The sequence below is a fragment of the Protopterus annectens genome, chromosome 5.part1 (genome assembly GCF_019279795.1).
Source record: "Protopterus annectens isolate FY-2018-M chromosome 5.part1, PAN1.0, whole genome shotgun sequence".
NCBI classification, from domain to species: Eukaryota; Metazoa; Chordata; order Ceratodontiformes; family Protopteridae; genus Protopterus; species Protopterus annectens.
Window position 1 is genome coordinate 590,061,846 of NC_056736.1, and position 20,167 is coordinate 590,082,012.

The 20,167-nt window shown below is 42.7% G+C and overlaps 1 protein-coding gene across 1 annotated transcript in view; it reads right to left on the minus strand.

The window, feature by feature from the left end:
* The window catches only part of UVRAG (UV radiation resistance associated), a 2,169,435-nt gene that overhangs the window by 1,902,578 nt on the left and 246,690 nt on the right, over positions 1-20,167 (minus strand). The window contains exon 3 of the mRNA XM_044073201.1: positions 16,617-16,651. Within this exon, the coding sequence (XP_043929136.1) occupies positions 16,617-16,651 (35 nt within the window). The remainder of the gene's footprint in view (positions 1-16,616; positions 16,652-20,167) is intronic.

Here is a 20,167-nt window from a genome sequence, read left to right on the forward strand (position 1 = left end):
ATAATTCATAATCATCTAAACATGATCTGCATATTTACAAAGTTACAGTGGTGCAGACATTTTCTACAGCCTTAGAAAAACAGACATTACCTATTATAATCTGTTCAGTACCTCTCATCCTAAAATTTAAAAGATTAGAAATTGACCTCCTTGTTACACCACAAAATTCACTAAAAAAAAAAAAAAAAAAAAAAAAAAAAAAATCTTGGAATTAAGATTATCAAAGTGTATTCTTCCCATAAAAAAACTTACCTAGCAACAAAATGCAATCGAATGGAGAAAATTAATGAAAATCTTTGGGGAAAAATGCTTCCAATGACCTGACTCAGTCGCACTTATGACAATACTTCTAACCCAATCTTTATATTGTCACCACTTACATACAGTGGATGACCTTCCCAACTATCAAGAAGTCTCTCCACCAGCTTTCAGACGATCCAGTATCTGCCCTGTTCTCTTCTGACAACTGTTTGCTGGAAAATACGCTCCTTTGTATATTCATTCTCCTTCACATATTATTCCATCATTGCTGCACCCCCCCATCCTCATAGAGAACCATCTTAACATATACAGATACACTTACTGCAATGCGTTTTAGTAAGTGTATCATCCATTGTAACTGTATGCCAACTTTACATGCACTACAAAGGCAGAAACCCTTTATCAACCTATTGTATTTCCCTAAAGACAATTAAAATCAAATATCAAAAGTAACTTTGGCTTTCATTAAAAAAAACAAAAAAAAAACAAACAAAATTAAGACTTTCCTATTCCCACCAAAACTATGAAACAGGCCTATTCTGGAGGGACACCTAAACTTGTACATTTGTAATCATTCGACGTCTAACATCTTATTGCACTTGAATGTTACACAAACGCATTCACTGCCCGATTTACAGTACCCAATAAGTCATATTTCCTTCAAGCATTGACCAAGCCATCTCCTCCCCCCTAACAATAACAGGACATTCAGCAGAACGTATTGCATTCATTTTGCAGGGAGATCTTCTGCAACAACAAATAACACACATGGCATGCAGCCACCCAGAATATCCTTCAAAATATGCAGCAATTTAAAGACAACTAGCCCTCAACAAACAAACAAACAATTTTTGGTCCCCTACTTTGTTCTTACAGCAGTGATACCCAGTGTCTCATTGTCTGTGCAGGGTCTACAAGCTACTCAACCCCCCCCCCCACCGGCGATTTACTCAATTATTCTGCTGGGGCTGGATGTGGAACCTAAGGGCATTTTGAGAGTCTCTGCCACCCACAATTTTTGGGGGGATTTTTTTCATTATACCCTACCCACTCCCCCATCTAAATGCCCATGGTTGTATCAGAGAGCCGTGTGTGATATGCTGCAACATGTTCACTGCAGGCTGCCTCTGCAGCAGGTCATCCATGTTCACTCCTCACCCTTGGACCACGTCCCCAAAAGGGAATCATTGAAGACACCCATATTACCACTCTGCCTTTCCCTTCCAGGGTGATAATGTTCATCGTTCACTGCTACTCCATTAGTCGAACAAATGTACTTAAGTCTATTTTACCTTCAATAATCAAACAGCCTTATGTCGAAACAGTCACATGGATAACAGACCTTCACTAAGAAATGCAACAGTGCTACCATGTAAGTAAGCCCAGAGCTAAACATTTAAACAGCTCAGCACATGAGGGGAATAAAAGCCTTGAAAACACCATGCTGTCAATCTCAGATGGAATTCAACTTCTACTAAAAAATGGAAAGGGGATTTACCGCCGAAGAATCAGTACAAAAATAACTAATTTAGAACTTGCACCCATCAAATTAAACAGCTCATTTCCAATGGCAGAACACCAAGCATGAACAAAACATACATTATAAATAAGTAAGGTGACAGTGCACATCATCCTAACTTCTTGATAATAAACCTTTTAGGAAAAGCAAGTTATTAAATTATACAAGGCACAGTGCTCTCTAACCTCCTACATTTTCATAAGTACACTCAAAACACAAAGAATGGGAAGCTCCGCCTACACACTCATCATTCACAACTACAAAATTAAACAACCAATGGTCATCAAAGCACATTGTAATATGCAGATTACAGCACAGTTGAGACTGACAGACAGAGAAGCAAACCACTCTCAACCTTTTAATACACAATGTAAAAGAAGCACGCACTTCAAAGCATAATCTCCCTCTCCTAACTATTGTTTCAGATCATTACAGTACCATAACTGTATAGCAAACCTCTAGGTTACCCGTTAAAACAGAACCAGAGGAAGAGTCCACTGGTCTCCTGCTTAGCACTTAGAAACCAAAGATAAAAAGTGCAAATATTAGTGGGAACTCACTAATTTTATATGGCAATGATTACTAATAAAAGTAATAAAAATTACATCTGCCTCAGGTTATCTTGAAAGAATGAAGGGCCTTTCACTCTATCTGAAGGGCCATCAGTTTATAGACTGTTACATGGGGACATCTGCTTGGTCTTTAAAGCAATGAGGGACAAAGACAAGGTAATGCCACTAGCTTAAAAATCAATACTGAAATACACATCTCATCTCTCCCAAAGGATTCCTTACCTATGTGATACACTTTCATTCCCTGGCAAAGTATCCCCCCCAACTCTCTGTAAAACAAATCACAATGAGAGTGTGTGTGTGTGTGTGTGTGTGTGTGTGTGTGTGTGTGTGTGGACATGAAAGCCAACTCCTGGGCTGCACCCTTTGGCCTTTAGGGACAGAAGACAATAAGAACGACACTTGCAGTAGCCAAGCTGTGATGGTCTACGGGATCTGTTTGTCTAGTATTGACCTACGAAAGTTTAAAGGATAACACCATTGCCTTTTATCTGTACTACAAATTCACAAAGCATATTCTTCTTTATTAGAATCAAAAGGTGTGTGTGTGTGTGTGTGTGGTGGTGGTGGTGGTGGGGGGGGGGGGGTGGACTCTTCCCCAGCATCCTAGGAAAGACAGTAAAAACAGCAAATATTTCATAGACAGGCTCAAATGACTGGAGAGCTTTCTGCTTCAAATTATAATTTGTTATCCAGTTCCCTAAATTATCACACTGTTTCAGTTAAGACAGAGAAAGGGACACAAATATCCCAGTCATCTGAAAACCGTATTGAAGTAGTTGCATTTTCAGTCAGATGCTCGACATGAATTCTCTAAAATTCATTTTTATTTCACTTTGCTCAGAAAAGACACAGTTAACAGTTTCACAGTAAAAATGACCTAGAAATGGCACAGGACAAATACCTTCACTGAGGGAAGCACTGAAAGATAGATCAACATGAAAACCAACCTCTGTAATTTGAACTGTGTAAAATAATTTAATCTACTGCCACTGGATTTATGTGCAGAAATGAAAAGCAGTACAATGTTAAAGTCTCGCTGTTCTTATCCTTCTTGACTTAACTGGCTTAAAATCATAGAAAAGGCACTGTGGGGAAAGCCTGCTTCGCATGTTAAGAGATCAAACTCAGGTGGCAAATAGACAAAAAATGTTGGTACCTACGTATTATTGCTACCAGATTTCTAACCTGGTATAATTTACGATGTTATCGCAGAATGAGTTTATCTGTTCTGCAGTCGACTGCAATCCTCAGGGAGTTAGGGAAAATGCATTTTATGTACTTTTGCCTGCTTCATTACCTTAACATCGGAATGGAGGCCCCCAAACCATGTCAGGTTATTGTGCAGTATGGGGAACTTCCCTTTACAATGATAGGATTTTACAGTGACACAAACAAGCCACAGCAGAAGAATAACTGCCTAAATGCAACATTACCCCTCAAATTTATGCTGAGCTCCACAAAGTATGAAGCCAAAAGTAAGCAAAATGAGTACCATCAGCCGTAACAGACCTCCCTAACACGCAGTGCAACAAGTACAAGTAGGAGTATGCGGCACCCAACTCCTACTACGGCTCGACTATAGATGGTTACAAAGAGAAAAGAAATGGCAAGGTTTTGAAATCTGTGTATGCTTACAAGACTACAGGTGTAGTCAAACAATATACCAATAAAAAGTTAAAACAGCCCTTTCCTTGGCCACTATAAAACGTTTTAACGACATAATAATGGCAGTAATAGTCTGCAGCATAATAAGAACCACAGATGCAGCATTATGATCACTTCAAACTATGTGATGTAATTCGCCATTTTAATAGTAAGAGAAATCGTGATTAACGTGTGTATTGGATGTTATTTGCAGTCAGTGAACATTGCCATGCGTTAGCGTTTCATACTATTTGGAATTTGGTTGAGATAATATGCAAGCACCAACACCCCCCCCCCCTTTCCTGGCTAGACACTAAATGCTCATTTCATATACTACAATAGGGACAATCTACATAAACTTTAAATTTTCCTAAAAGATATTAAAGACAAGCTACTGTGACAGGCACATTAGAAGCATGAACATCAATGTAACATACTACAGGAAAGTTTTCAGGATGGAGAATTTACAGCCAATTCTTCACACAAAAGCCTGCTAATAACCACATATTCACATCCATCAGTCAGAAAGGCAGGTACCACTTACACAGATTTTTCAGTTTTTTAGTAAATTACAGATAAAATTTCTCCAGACCACAGTATAAAAACAGGATGACTCCCACAGTTTATCTTGACAGATAATAAGCACAGCAAAAAACATCAATATCGTCACTTCTGTTTAAAATAAACCACACTAACCGATGCACTCAGCATCTTAGCCATTCTAAGAGTATAATAAACCACACTAACAGATGCACTCAGCATCTCAGCCATTCTAAGAGTATAATAAACCACACTAACAGATGCACTCAGCATCTTAGCCATTCTAAGAGTATAAACCACACTAACAGATGCACTAAACAGATCAGCCATTCTAAGAGTAAAATAAACCACACTAACAGATGCACTCAGCATCTCAGCCATTCTAGGAGTATAATAAACCACACTAACAGATGCACTCAGCATCTCAGCCATTCTAAGAGTATAATAAACCACACTAACAGATGCACTAAACAGCTCAGCCATTCTAAGAGTATAATAAACCAACACTAACAGATGCACTCAGCATCTCAGCCATTCTAAGAGTATAATAAACCACACTAACAGATGCACTCAACACCTCAGCCATTCTAAGAGTATAATAAAACCACACTAATAGATGCACTCAACATCTCAACATGTCAGCTATTCTAAGAGTAGGCCTTCTTTGATGGGTCCTCAGATGGGTAAAGGTTGCTCATCATTCACTTGCAGTAAAAGCGTCACATTTGGGGATGTCCACCTGCCTGTACTGAGAAACATTCACATGATGTAAATGGCCAGCATGTCCATACCACTAGCAAGACCTTGCTGCAAATTAAATTACATAATTAGGATAGGATTAATAAGCAAATAATGGAAAAGGGGTCTGCAGTACCTAACTGTAATGAACAATGAAAAAGCAAGAAAGAAGAAAGGGTTATCTAAAGTTGCGGAACAGGTCACTCTCCTTAACACTAACGCAGGGACACCCAAGCACAGCAACATGGTGGGTGTTTGTGTACATCCAGAGTGTTGGTTGCTTGAGAGATGAGGAAAGGCGACGGAGAATGAACCAGCCAGACATGACCAAAATGGTCTATCCACTGTGAAGAGTGCCCATAAAAGGTAATGTCCACTGTATACAAGTTTCAGGACTGCCACTTTCTCTAGAATATCAATTTTTGATTCATTATCTGCGTATCCAGTACTATGGCTTGCATCAGGAGCTAAAAACAGATCTTTTACCTTCAATGTTTATTTTATGTTTTCATTACTGTATGTACACCTTTCCAATTGGCCACTGCTGTTTCTCCAGAGTTCACCTCAGTATATATGCCTCCATACTTGACTCACTCACTCCCCACCTGAATCAATGCTGTATGAATCAAAGCTTACAATGTATTTTACTTATGGCAACCAGACTTATTTTAAGTGCTGTTATGATTAGCAACCCAACTCTTATACAGATGAGCATTTAGTTTATATAGTAGTATACACTTACCTTAATTATCTTTTACAATTTGTGCTCTAGCCGTTCAGTATTTCACTCTCGTCTTTCTATTTACTATCACCATCCCTTCCTACTGTCTTCTGTACTGTTGCACTTTATTATTACTGTTATTAATTCACTGCTACCCATCTTTACACCAGCATGTTGTTTGTAATCCTAATACTTTTTGTTAACTTGATTGTCTACAGTCGTTGATACTTCTCTGGGCAGACACTGAAATAGGTCCATTTGGTTCAAAGCTCTACCCTGGTTAGCAAATTGAATAATAAATAAACAAAATAAAACTCCCCAGTTCTCAGCCAAAGAGAGATGTGCTACCACTTGATCACCTGCCCTGAAGTAATTTTCCTTTGTCACATGCACGCTCCTGTTTTTGTACTACCCCTAAATAAATTGAGCCCACAGTACTTAGTACAAGCATGGATAATTTACACATGCAACCTGTACATATTAACCGCCTAATAAAAATACTATCTTACCTTACCTACCTTCCCACTCTTTCACAGTCAAAAGTTTCCTTCCAAGCAAGCTTACTTTTTATTACTACTTTATTGCCACGTTTTATACTCAGCCAACATTAGCTGTATTAAAGAATGGTGCTTGTGGAGCTCTCCTATGACCCACACATGTATGACCCCACCTCAGCTTCACAACACAAGTAAATGACTACGCAACCTCAGCATCAATGCTAGTGCTGCAACTGCATGATGCCACCCACACAATTAACAGAATTCTGACTAAAAATGAATAATACTGATTGCCTCTATAACTGCTGCTATGGTGAAAACCCAGACTTATGATGGCAACACAATAGATGCCAAATGAAAGGTTAAATCATCCACTTTCCTTTGCAACCTTAAATTTTCTACAAATGTGCCTTCATAGTGCACTACTTCTCAATACATTCCCTTCAAGTACCCATTGTCTGCAGAAGGAATACTACTCATAAATCACCTGATTACATTATGAACCTAAACAGGAATGTGTAAATTTATCATTAGATTAGTTATAAACTGTCGCAGTTTATGTAATCTAGAAGATATTCAGGCAACAACCTGTGTCTCTGTGTTCCCTCTCAGCAACATGGCATACACTTTTTTTTGCTTAATAATGAACCACAATTTTCCTGATTTTAAACTTATTCATCAGACCATGGTACAAGACATGTCCACTACCTCACATCTTTAACACAATTATTTATAACTCTCCCATTATGACCACAGACTCCCCAATGAGCAAACACTAATCTGTTAATAAGAAATGACCGACAAGAAAACTCCATGAAACACCCAGCTGCACAATAGCAAAATACATTTACATTTTTTTCAAAGGTGACAAGCCCCACCCCACCCCCGTACCCCTTGCACAAATATATTAAAAACCCAGCAGCAAGAAGGGTTCTGAATCACTGCAATCTTGCAGTCTAATAACTCTCAGAACAGTATCACAACTGCAAAAATGCAAAATCAGGAAATCTGGAGTAAAGACTCAAGGACTGACAAAAGAGATGCCTACTAATTCTAGCAGAACCTTTATGAACAATTACAAACAGTATTTCATTCAATACAACTTTATGTTCAGACCAGAAACAGTAGACGATTACATTATTTGTGAAGCAGTCAATGAGTTAGATCGAACACTGGACATGGTGCACACACGCCAGTCCTAGACTTCAGAATATACTCTCTGCTACAATCACAGCTCAACTTCACCTTAGGATATACTCCCTGCGTGCATGATGCACACTCACCTCAGCAAGTCACACCTCTGGGGATTGAGAAGACAGTTGCATGACCTACAAATTCTCAAATGCAACAGAAATCCATTCTCAAGAGTGCTAAAATATATGCTAATTGAGAGTTTTTCAACTGCTACAGTAAGAACATAATTATAATCAACTATTACTGCTGACACCTTAATTTCTCTAGTCCTTTGGCAAGTTTATTATTCCTTATTAAAACGAAAAATATAGTGCAGAAGAAAGTTTAGGTCTCCACCTAAAATGCATAAATGTTTACTATGGAAAAAAAACTATTACATTAATATATTTTTTAAAATGCCCAAAAGAGCAATACATAGTCTCTGCTGAGGATGTTGGTTGGGAATTTTTTAATTTTTGTTGTAGGCACTGGAATGTGGCATCTTGGCACCAAAGTTTCCAGCGTCCCACCTTCCCGCAGCCTGTTACAGAGCTATTCAACTAGGCTGCCTGATGGGCTTCCTAATCAATGCACAGGCATTCCCAGTGTTGTCTGATGGACATCCTTAACTGATACAAAGGTGCATGCACAAGTTACCTGAAGAACTTCTGACTCAAAATAGAGACATTCTTTTGTCTGTTGACTTGAAGAATTTATTTACCAAAACAATGAATGTCTGGAGACCTTCCGCAGTGAGATAAAGGCCCCCCATATACATCTGTCTGAATGGCTTCCTTATTAAAAGCACAGGCAATACCTATGTCTTTGTCTGAATAACTTCTTAACCAGTGCACAGGAATTCTCTGAATTATGTAAAAATTCTATATATACAATTCCCCCAGGGGTAAAGAATCCAACAGGTGGGGAGGACTCTTTTTTTTTTTTTTTTTTTTTTTTTAGCAAGTAGTCAGTTTTAACACACAAGCAAAGGAAAAAAAGGTACAGTTGTGTACACTTACCATAAATCTAGATGTTCAAGTGTAATCATTGTTGCAGTCATCAAATTTGGATTATCTGCCTGCAGGTAGCCCTCAGCCAGCCTGAATACCAGAGTCTTTGGATTTCTGTGGATGCTGTCACTTCTTCCATGATGTCAGGTCGTCAGGGGTATAAAACATGCAGCCGATGCCATTACATCCGCTTTTCTTGCCCTAGATATCAGGTGCCCCCACAATAGGAAGCAATTATATGGTATGGTACACCCCCATCAAAAAGCAAATACACATGATAAAATAAATGCCAAACAAGAAGGAAAGGTAGAGCCAAGAGAAGTCAGGGGGCTGGAGGGAAGGTAACCAGGACTGCAACAGTGAATACACTCGAACATCTACATTTATGGTAAGTGTACACACCTGTATTATGTTCTTCATGTTTCACTGTTGCAGTCATCACATTTGGGTTGATTCCCAAAGCTAAGGAAAGGAGGAGGAAGTTAAAGAGCATTAGGGCCAGCTATTGAGCCCTGCAAGACTGCAGTAGCAAATCCAGCTCTGGATTTAGAAAAGATAGGCAGGTGGTAATGCTTGGTGAAGGTATGTATAGAGCTCCAGCTAGCAGCTTCCAGGATATCCCTGGTAGGGACTCCTCTGAGAAATGCTGTAGAGGTAGATGCAGCCCTGGTGGAATGTGATCTTATCCCCTGTGGGGTAGGTTTTCCATGGTGCTTGTAGCAGAAATGAATGCGATGGGCTATCCATCTGGAAATGGTTTGCTTTGAAATGGCCTTCCCCACCGCCCCTGCAGCAAAGTCAACTAGCAGCTGGTCAGATTTCCTGAGAGGCTTAGTCCTGTCCAAATAGAATCTAAGTTGTCTGTGCACGTCCACAGAATGCAGTATCCGTTCCCCTTTATTTTGAGGATTAGGGAAAAAGTAGGCAAATGAATGCACTGGTTTAGGGCCACACTAGACACCACCTTGAGCATAAAGGACAGATTAGTCCTGAGGGAAACCCTGTCCACATGGAAGATAATGAAGGGTTCCACTGCCATGAGGGCCTGTAATTCAGACACCCTTTTTGCTGAAGTGATGGCTAGAAGTAAGGCTGTTTTCCAAGAAAGGAATTTCAACTCGGCTGTAGCAGCTGGCTCAAAGGGGGGGGGGGTGAGCTTTTCCAATACAAAGTTAAGGTCCCAGGCTGGAGTGGGAGCTCTCCTGAGGGGTTTAAAATGTTTGGTCTCTCTAAGGAATTGTTTTAGCAAGGGGTGAAAGAAGAGGGGTGGCTCAATATTATAATGTGCTGAAATGGCAGAGGCATGAATCTTAACTGACGAGAAGGATAGGCCCTTGTGGAGCATTTCTGTTAAATCTAGAATAGGAGGTAAGCTGGGCACCATTGTGTTCATCCCCTGAGCCTGGCTCCAGGAACAGTATATTTTTTCACTTTTCAGCATAGGATTTTCTAGCAATAGGCCTCCTAGCCTCTAGAATGACATCCAGCACCTGCTTACTGAGGGATACTAGAGGAGAGCTCATAGAATTAGCCAGGCTGCAAGGTTCAGGGTTTGAAGCTGAGGGTGCAGAATCTGGCCCGCCTGCTGGGACAGCAGGGAAGGGGTCTGAGGCAGGTGCCATGGTTGTAGCAGTGTCAGACTGCGCAAGAGGGGGTACACCAGTGCTGGCGTGGCCAGTCTGGCGCAATCAGTATTGTCCTTGGCTTGTCCTGTTTGATCTTTAGTAGAACCTTCAAGAGGAGAGGCAGAGGAGGAAAGGCATAAACCGATAGGCTTTCCCAGGTAAAGGACAGGGCATCCACTTTCCAAGCTTGACTGTGGGGAGTTCTGGTGCAGAATTTGTTCAATTGGTAGTTCTGAGGGGAGGCAAACAGGTCTACCTCTGGAGTCCCCCATTTGTTCCTCAAGAGGTTGAACATTTTGGGTTCTAATTTCCATTCGTGTGGGTCCATGAGATTTCTGCTTAAGTTGTCTGCCAGTGAATTTAGGTTGACTAGCAGGAAATGAGCTTGTAGGTGCACTTGGTAGCTCAAGGCTGTGTCCACAGAGCCATGGGTAGTTTGCAGAGAGGGTAGGAGTGGGTTCCCCCCTGCTTGTTTATGTACCACATAACTGTGGTGTTGTCTATCTTTACCAATAGTTGTCCTAGAAGAATAAGGTCTTTGAAGCCTGTCAGAGCATTCTGTACAGCTAGCATTTCTTTTTGATTGACATGCAGGTGCATCTGTCTCTGGTTCCATTTCTCCCTGTATGCACTGCCCTGCCATGTGAGCCCCCCATGCATAGTCTGATGCATCTGTTGTTAGGGTTTGGGCAGCAGGGGGTAGAGTGAAAAGGAGTCCCTTGTTGTGGTAGCAGGCCTCTGCTCACCAAAGGAACTCTGTCCTTAGACAAGGAATGATAGGAATCATTGTTTCCAGGTCCTGAGAATGTTGACACCATAGACTTTTTAGATAGCATTAGAGTTTCCTCATATGCAGTCTTGCATAAGGAATTAGCAGAATGCAAGAGGCCATGAACCCCAGAGCTTGCAGTATTTTCCTTGCAGATAGCTGGGTTTTTGTGGCCAATAGTTTGAAGTAGGTTGTCAAATAAACTTGTTTGCTCCCAGGAATACAATCTGTTGGCAGGGTACTAGGGGTGATTTCTTTTCGTTGATGGTGTACCCCAGTGAGGTTAGAAGTTTCTTTACAAATGCCAGGTGTTGTAATAACAAGTCGTGGCTTTCTGCCTGAATCAGACAATCGTTCAATTATGGGTAAATCTGAATATTTCTCTGCCTGCAAAATGCAATGGCTGGAGCTAGACACTTTGTGAACACCCTGGGCGCAGTAGATAAGCCAAAGGGAAGTGCAGAGAACTGAAAGTGCATGGAGCCCACCTGAACCCTGATGAGTGGATGGGTAACAGGAAAGTTCACACCGGGGATCACACCAACAGCACTACTAGATAGGGGCCAAGGGTACTAGCTGCTAGTACAAGGGTCTAGGGAACTACTAAAGGGGCGGTGAATACCACACAACGTGGCTGGGCTAATACATGTCTTCGGGCAGATAGCCCAGTACCAACCTATGAGCCTATGAAACAGGCATTGTCTGCAGGATTCTCTTACTGGGATGTGCAGGTAGGCTTCCTTTAAGTCTAGGGTTGCCAGCCAGGCATCCTTGGCTAGCATAGGAAGAAGCTGTTGAAGAGTTAGCATTTTGAATTTTGGAACGACCAGAAAGGTGTTGAGAATAGAGAGGTCCAGGATAGGACGCCAGGAGTTTTCTTTTCTGGGTACCAGAAAAAGTATTTAATAAAAACCTTGTCCCCGTTGTTCTGCTGGGACAGGCTGAATAGCCCTGACACTGAAAAGAGAGAGAACCTGCTGTTGGGCCTCCACCCATTGATTTTGGGGGGGGGGGGAGGTCTGGCCAACCACTTGGGGTTGGTAGTATGTGGAAGTGGAATCTATATCCTCAGGAAAAAGAAGTTGTGTACCTACCATAACGTTCCATGTTAGTTGTCTCCTCGCCTTCTTTCTTGCTGGTTGGGTTCGGAGCCGATCTTCGGCTCCAACTCGGCCATCTTCTAAAGCTCGAGAGCTACATACTGGCTCGAGGTCTCCCCATATCCCAAGATGCCTGGCGCTAGAAACCCAGATCTTGTTTGGTGAGACTAACATCAGACAGAGTAATGAAGGTATCCTATCCTATCATACCTAAGCCCAACTATAGAGACTACATCTCAAGGATGTCTGAGAAGGAGACATCTTCAGAGGGGGATCTTGGGGACCCTTCCGACTTCTCTAAGTCGGTATCCGACGTGACAGACTTGGGGGGAGTCAACATGCTTCCTCTTGCATTTCCTCTTGCGAGGTGGCTCCTCTGAATGGTCAAGGGAGGTCTCGGAAGAGGAGGATACACCCAAAGGGGTGTCCTGGAGCGCTGGATCCCCACACTTAGGGTCTGGAAGAGGGGCAGAGGTTAACGCAGGCACGCTAGGGGGAGAAGCCAATGGGGTCAATCGTGGGACTGACTCTGGGGCCAGTACACTCCTCATCACCTCAAAGGCATCCCTGCCCGGATGCAGAGAAGGCTCAGGCTCTGAAGAAACCAGAAGCCCTCCCCGCACCGAGGGAGACGGCTCCGAGGCAGATGTGGGAGCTGAGCTCGCCTGCGCTAAAGCACCGAGAGGGATAGCGGGGTCGGACAAGGGCCCGATGCCACTCGCCCCCTCGGAGTCGACCAGGGAGTCCCGGCACCCAGATCCCTCCAGGGTCAGTACCATGGAAGGGATCGGAGCTGACAGAACCGAAGGAGAAGGTATCGGAACCGACAGTTCCACGACTCGAACCCCAATGAACTCCGGCTCCGAGCTCAAAGGATGAGTCGGAGGAGGAATTTCTATAGCTGTGGACGGAGCCGATGCCTGATGAGGGGGGCTGGACAACATTTTGGCTAGGGCCTGCGATTTTAGCAGCCTACTGACCACTCTTTCCAAGTCATGGTCCGAAAGTCTTGAGGACCAAGAAGAGTGTGATGAGCGGTGACTACGCTCTGACTGGAGCATAGGCGATTTCGGAGCCGAATGTATAGACTCTAAAGAAGGGGACCTTGACCTTTTTCAACTCTCAGATGGCTCAGAAGAATGTGTCGGAGCCAACTGGGAGGGAGGAACATCGGTTCCAGCCGAGATGGATGGTATGGCTTCACCAAATGATGGCTCCGAACTGGGAGCCGAAGGTTTAGGTGGCCTAGAAGATTTCACGGGCTGAGCTTTTGCCGGTGAATCTTGGGGTTTAAGTAGACCCCTCAAGATCAATTTGTTTTTGCGCTCCTGCAGGACTCTTGGACTGAACGCATGGCAAATCGAACAAGAGTCCTGCAGGTGCACAGTGCCCAGACAATAAACACAACAAGTGTGACCATCTGTCAGATATCTTCTGACAGCATGAGTCACACTTCTTGAATCCAAACGGCTTAGAATCCTTGGACATCCTAACAAAAGAAAAATCCAAGGAAAAACACACACACAAAAAGGTTAAGGTAACAAACTACAGTAAAATACCTTACAGTTACCAGAAGCACTACACTACAAAAACTATACTGAACTATAGCAAAACTATCTAACTAACTTAAACTTTTTTTTTTTTTTTTAAAGGAGAAGGGAAGAAAAAAAGGTTATCCTCTAACTTAAACGGATACCTTTTAGATATAAGGTAACGGAAACCTTAAGAGAAAAGAGAAGGGGGGAGGGGAACTCTCTAAATGACTGAGTTTCTGAGGAAAAAAACAGGGATATAGACACGAACACGCTACGATTATCAAAATCTATTCTAACGATAACTCTATGCTAAAATTAAACTAGTTTAAGACAGAAAAAGACACAATATAAAGGTTTTATACGACCTGAGCCAGTAGAGCAACCTCGCAGCTGAAGCAGCAAACGAGATCTGGGTTTCTAGCACCAGGCATCATGGGATATGGGGAGACCTCAAGCCAGTATGTAGCTCTCGAGCTTTAGAAGATGGCAGAGTCAGAGCCGAAGATCGGCTCCGAACCCAACCAGCAAGAATGAAGGCGAGATAGACAACTTAACATATAATGTTCAGAACCCATTTGTCCTGGGTACTGAGTTCCCAGTTTTTTGCATGCAAGGCGAGCTTTCCTCCTAAGGGAGCAAGTAGTTGAGCAGGGCTTGAAAGGGTTAAGGTTAAGTCATTGTGCCATTTTTCCATAACGGAGTGGCTTACTACTCCCTGCTTTGGAAGTGGGAGCCCTACACTGCTTAGATCTGTGCGTAGCCTGAGACTAAAATCGTGGTGGTCTGCTGTTCCGGGGTTTGGACTGAGAAGGCCTGGAAGGGACTGGAAAGGACCAGTTCTTTGAAGGCCAATGCCTACTGAATCTGGGAGGCTGTACTTGTAGGAAATCTTTAACAGTTTGCATAGATTTAGCTTTTTCCTCCATCCTTTTGAAGACTTCGGCTTTGTTGCAAAGGCTGTCTTGGTTTACGGGTGCGTCCAGTAGTTTAGCTTTAACATGATCTGGCATGTTTTGTTCCTTAAGCCAAGCATGCCTTCTAAGTACAGACCCAGTGACAATAGCCCTGCAAGATGCTTCTAAAGCATCAAAACCACAATGCAAAGTATGTTTACCAACCTGTTCAGCAGAATGCATTAAATCTTGCAAGTCTTTGTGTTCAGCACAGTCAGGAATTGATATTATTTTCTGTTTAAGTAGTCCCATAACATGCTGCCGATACTTTAACATATGAAACTGGCAATTTAAAGCCCTAATGACTAAAGTAGCAGAGGTGCATACCTTCTTACCCCATCTGTCTAAGTCTCTAGAATCCCTATCAGAAGGGGTAGGATTTTTGGCAGTAGTAGCCTTAATGCCTTTTGGTCCTTGGGGAAATGGTCTCTGGATCCGCAGTAGGACTCTTGAAGAGGAACTTGAGAGAGTCGGGTACTCTGTAGTACCGGTCAGGTTTTCTGGGAGCTGGAGGTAAAGCGTCTAGGGTAAGGCTAGATTCCAAGAAAACATCATCTACAATAGCCAGAACAGGAGGGATAGCTAGAGGCCTGTGTTGAGGCAGGAGTAAGAATTCCCCAAGTCTCTTTTTGGACTAAGAAATGTCCTGGTTTTCCGAGCGGAAATGCTCCCTAAGGGTATGCAAGGTTTCACCAAAAGAAAAATCTTCTGGAGGGGAAGCAGAGGGAATGGAATCCCCTGCATCAGAATCCTCATAAGTAGATAAGGGCAAATCCTGGTAATCAGAAGGAGCAGAGATATCAGATTGCTGATCAGAAGAATCAGAAAGAAAATCAGTTCTAGGTCTCAGAGGGGGAAGGCTGGTTTCCCCTAATTAAGGTAATAAGGTCTTCAACCATTCTAAGCATTTGTTTTTGAGGCATATGGGTCTAAGTCTGCGGTTTATTTGTTGGTTTTCTAGGCGTAGTGAGTTTTAGGCATGCGGAATTTGGTACTTCTAGTTGGAAATGATGCCGTTGGTTTAATATGAAAGTCTGTAGGCCTGAATCCACCCTCAGATGCCGGTGCCTGCACAGCGGCTCCGGACCCATCCAAGGTAAAGATATCTGCAGGTTCCATAGTCAAAAAAGCATCTCGCGGCATACCGGACACCAAATGGGTCTCAGTAAAGGCCTGCGAATCTGAAGTAGCGGGTATCAGGGGCTGCGAAAGTGCCTCACTGAGTACCGGCGGACTGCTGACTAGGTTAATGGAAGCATCGTCGGCAGTTTTGGACCCATGCAGTCTGTCTCTGTCTTTATCCTTACGTTTTTTTTGGAAGATCGGTAGTCGGATGGTTTAACAAAGCCATTTCAGAATATGGAGATCGAGAATGAAAGTATTTAGCTACAAAAATAGCCCAACAACAAATAGTTCAGGCGTTGAACAAGGCACAAAACTGACAGCAAGGGATGTCGTGGTCTGGGCTTAAACAGGTGACGCAGTAAGAATGAAAATCTCTATGAGGTATTTGCTTTCCACAGGCAAGACAATTGTTATTTTTTTCTGACATCAATTAGAGCAAGAAAAAAGGATCCCCAACGGGGTACTTATCTTTTTCGAAGACTTCAGTTTTGAAACTCGAAAACGAAAATTTCAGAAGTCAGCCGACTGGCACTTTCGAACTGCTTCAGCTTCAGGCACCGCACGGCAAGAAAGACTGATATAATGGCGTCAGCTGCATGTTTTATACCCCTGACGACCTGACATCACGGAAGAAGTGACAGCATCCGACGCAGAAATCCGAAGACTCTGGTATTCAGGCCGGCTGAGGGCTACCTGCAGGCAGATAACCCAAATGTGATGACTGCAACAGTGAAACACGAAGAACATCAGCACAACAGATCATTGGCACATGTGGCAAAATTTATTTTCAATAATTGCAAAAACAATATAAATGTGAAATAGCACTCTTACCAAGGAGTCCTTTATAATTTCACTCTTGTAAAATTCTGGGAAAGAAAGGAAGAGAAGAATAAAGCAACTCAGTTTCATAACAAAGCAACATAAACTAAAAACTGATACAACTGTGTGCTAGAATTCAAATCAATGTTGTTAATCTCTGCAGCAGATCAATAAAACAAGACATGAAACAGGTTCAGCTTCACCACATTATTACAGATTCTGAATTTTATAAAATGACTAATTTGTAAATAAACATATACATTACAGTTTTTGAATATACCCACCACAACAGTAGATGGTCAAACAACACGATCACTGTTGAAGTGACATGGCAACTTCCCTTCCTTCCACTCTTAGAACTATACCAAACTCAGAGAAAGTACAGTTTTGTACCTACCATAAATGTAGATGTTCGAGTGTATTCACTGCTGCAGTCATTACACTTGGGTTATCCCACCATCAGGCAGTCCCGCAGTCGGCCAGAGTTCCAAAGTCTTGGTCCGGCATCGGTTGCCGTCGCTTCCTCCCTGACGTCAGTGCGCCAGGGGTATACAAGATGCAGCCGACGCCATTTTCTTCAGTTTTTCTTGCCCCAGATGTCAGGTGCCCCCAAATAGGTAGGCAATACATATTGCTAATAAAACATACATAAAAAATAAAAACAATACCTTCAGTTACATGCAAATACACCACATAGGTTGTATAGGGTAGAAAGGTATAGATAAGTCCCAGCTAAGAAAGTGGGGATGGAGGGAGGGTAACCTGGACTACAGCAGTGACTACACTCGAACATCTACATTTATGGTAGGTACAAAACTGTACTATGTTCATCGTGTTTCACTGCTGCAGTCATTACACTTGAGTTGAATCCCAAAGCTGAGGTTGGGTGGCTGGGTCTATAAAGGATTTGGGGTGGCTATAAGGCCCTGCAGCACTGCAGTGGCAAAGCCAGCTCTGGATTTAGAGTAAAGAGGCAAGTGGTAATGCTTGGTAAAGGTGTGCACTGAACTCAAAGTTGCAGCTTCCAAAATATCCTTGGTAGGTACTCGTCTAAGGTAGGCAGTTGAAGTGGCTGTTGCCCTGGTGGAATGTGGCCTAATGTTGCTAGGTACAGTTTTTCCATGCTGTGTGTGTAGCAGAAATGGATACAGTGTCCTATCCACTTTGAAATGGTCTGCTTTGAAATAGCCTTTCCCTGTGATCCTGCAGCATATGCTACAAACAATTGCTCAGTTTTCCTGAAAGCTTTTGTTTTGTCCAAGTAGAAGTGTAACTGCCTGTGTATGTCCAATGAGTGCAGAAGTCTCTCCCCTTTATTCTGGGGATTTGGATAAAATGTTGGCAAGTGAATAGTTTGGTTAAGAGCCACACTGGATACCACCTTTGGCATAAATGTAGGGTTTGTTCTTAAAGAAACCCTGTCCTGATGAAAAATGATGAAAGGTTCCACTGCCATTAGTGCCTGTAACTCGGAGACTCTTTGTGCCGAGGTTATTGCCAGAAGCAGAGCAGTTTTCCATGACACATTTTAATTCTGCTGAATTGGCTGGCTCAAAAGGAGGTAAAGTTAGTTTTTCCAAGACAAAGTTGAGGTCCCAAGTTGGTGTTGGTGCTCTCCGGGGCGGTCTTATGTTTTTAGCCCCTCTGAGGTACTGTTTTAATAATGGATGAGAGAAAATCGGAGGATCCGTGTTGTAATGAGCTGAGATGGCAGAGGCGTGGATCTTAATGGATGAAAAGGATAGGCCTTTGTCCAGCATCTCAGTTAAGTATTGAAATATCTGAGGAATATTTGGAACAAGAGGGTCATAGCTTTGAGCCTGGTTCCAGGCGCAGAATCTCTTCCACTTTTCTGAATAGGATTTCCTGGTGCTGGGCCTCCCAGCCTCCAAAATGACATCCATAACAACTTTAGAGAGAGGTGTTGGCTGCTTGGCTAAGTAATCTGCCATGCAGCCAGGTTTAAGGTTTTGAGCTGGCTGTGCAAGATCTGATTGTTTTGTTGAGTCAGAAGATGAGGAATTGGAGGTAAAATCCATGCTGGGCCTTTAGCCAAATTCTTTAAGATTGGGTACCAGTGCTGGCGTGGCCAGTCTGGGCAATCAGGATAATTTTTGGCCTTTCTTGTCTGGCGTTTAGGAGTACCTTTGAATGGAGAGGCAGTGGTGGGAAGGCCTAAACTTTTAGGGTTTTCCAGCTGAACAAGAGAGCATCCACTTTCCATGCTTGTGTGTGGTAAGTCCTTGTGTGGAATTTCTGTAGTTGGCAGTTCAGAGGGGAGGCAAAAAGATCTATGTCTGGGCACCCCCATTTTTGTGTTATCATGCTGAATACTTGTGGATTTAATTTCCACTCGTGAGGATCCATGATGTTTCTGCTTAAGTCATCTGCCAGAGTATTTTTCTTTCCTGGCAGGAATTGTGCTTGCAGATGAACTTGATAGGTCAGTGCTGTGTTTCACAGAGTCATGGCTTGTCTGCAGAGGAGATAGGAATGAGTGCCCCCTTGCTTGTTTATGTACCACATAACTGTGGTGTTGTCCATCTTTAGTAATAGTTGTCCTGGATGCAGAAGGTCCTTGAAAGCTGTTAGGGAATTTTGTACAGCTAGCATCTCTTTTTGATTGATGTGAAGATGCATTTGGTCTGCGGCCCACTTGCCCTGAATACATTTTCCTGCTATGTGTGCTCCCCAGGCGTAATCCAAAGCATCTGTTGTTAGTGTCTGCCTGGCTGTGGGTAAAGTGAAAGGCTGTCCCTTGTTGTGGTGACATGCCTGTGCCCACCATCGAAACTCCTATTGTAGGCAGGGAATAAGTGGTATTACTGTTTCCAAACTGTGACAGTGTTGAGTCCAAACACTTTTTAGGTACCATTGTAATTTCCTCATATGCAGTCTGGCATATGGTATTAGTAGTATGCAGGACGCCATGAACCCCAAGGCCTGCAGAATGTTTCTTGCAGGGAGTTTTTTGTTGCCATCAATTGAAAGTACTGAGTCAGTTGTCTTTGATTGTCTGGCATGAGATAAGCCATCTGGGCCATTGTATTTAAGCTGGCGCCCAGGAATATTATCTCTTGTGAGGGCACTAAGTTTTGACTTCTTTTCGTTTACTGTGTACCCTAGGCAAATTAGCAATCTTTTTACAAACGCCAGATGCTTTAGAAAAATGTCCTTGCTCTCTGCTTGAATAAGACAGACGTCCAAGTAGGGATATATTTGAATTCCTTTTTGTCTGCAAAATGCAATTACTGGTGCCAGGCATTTTGTGAAGACCCTGGGCGCAGTAGATAAGCCAAAGGGCAGTGCAGAGAATTGGTAATGCATTGTGCCAGCTATGAATTTGAGGTATCTTCTGCAATTTTGTCTGATTGGGACATGCAGGTATGCCTCTGAGGTCCAAAGTAACAAGCCAAGCCTTCTTGCCCAGCATGGGAAGAAGTTGCTGTAGTGTCAACATTATGAATTTCGGAACATCCAGGTAAGTATTTAGAGTAGATAGGTCCAGTATGGGTCTCCAGGCTTTGTCCTTTCTGGGGACCAAGAAAAGTCTTGAGTAAAAT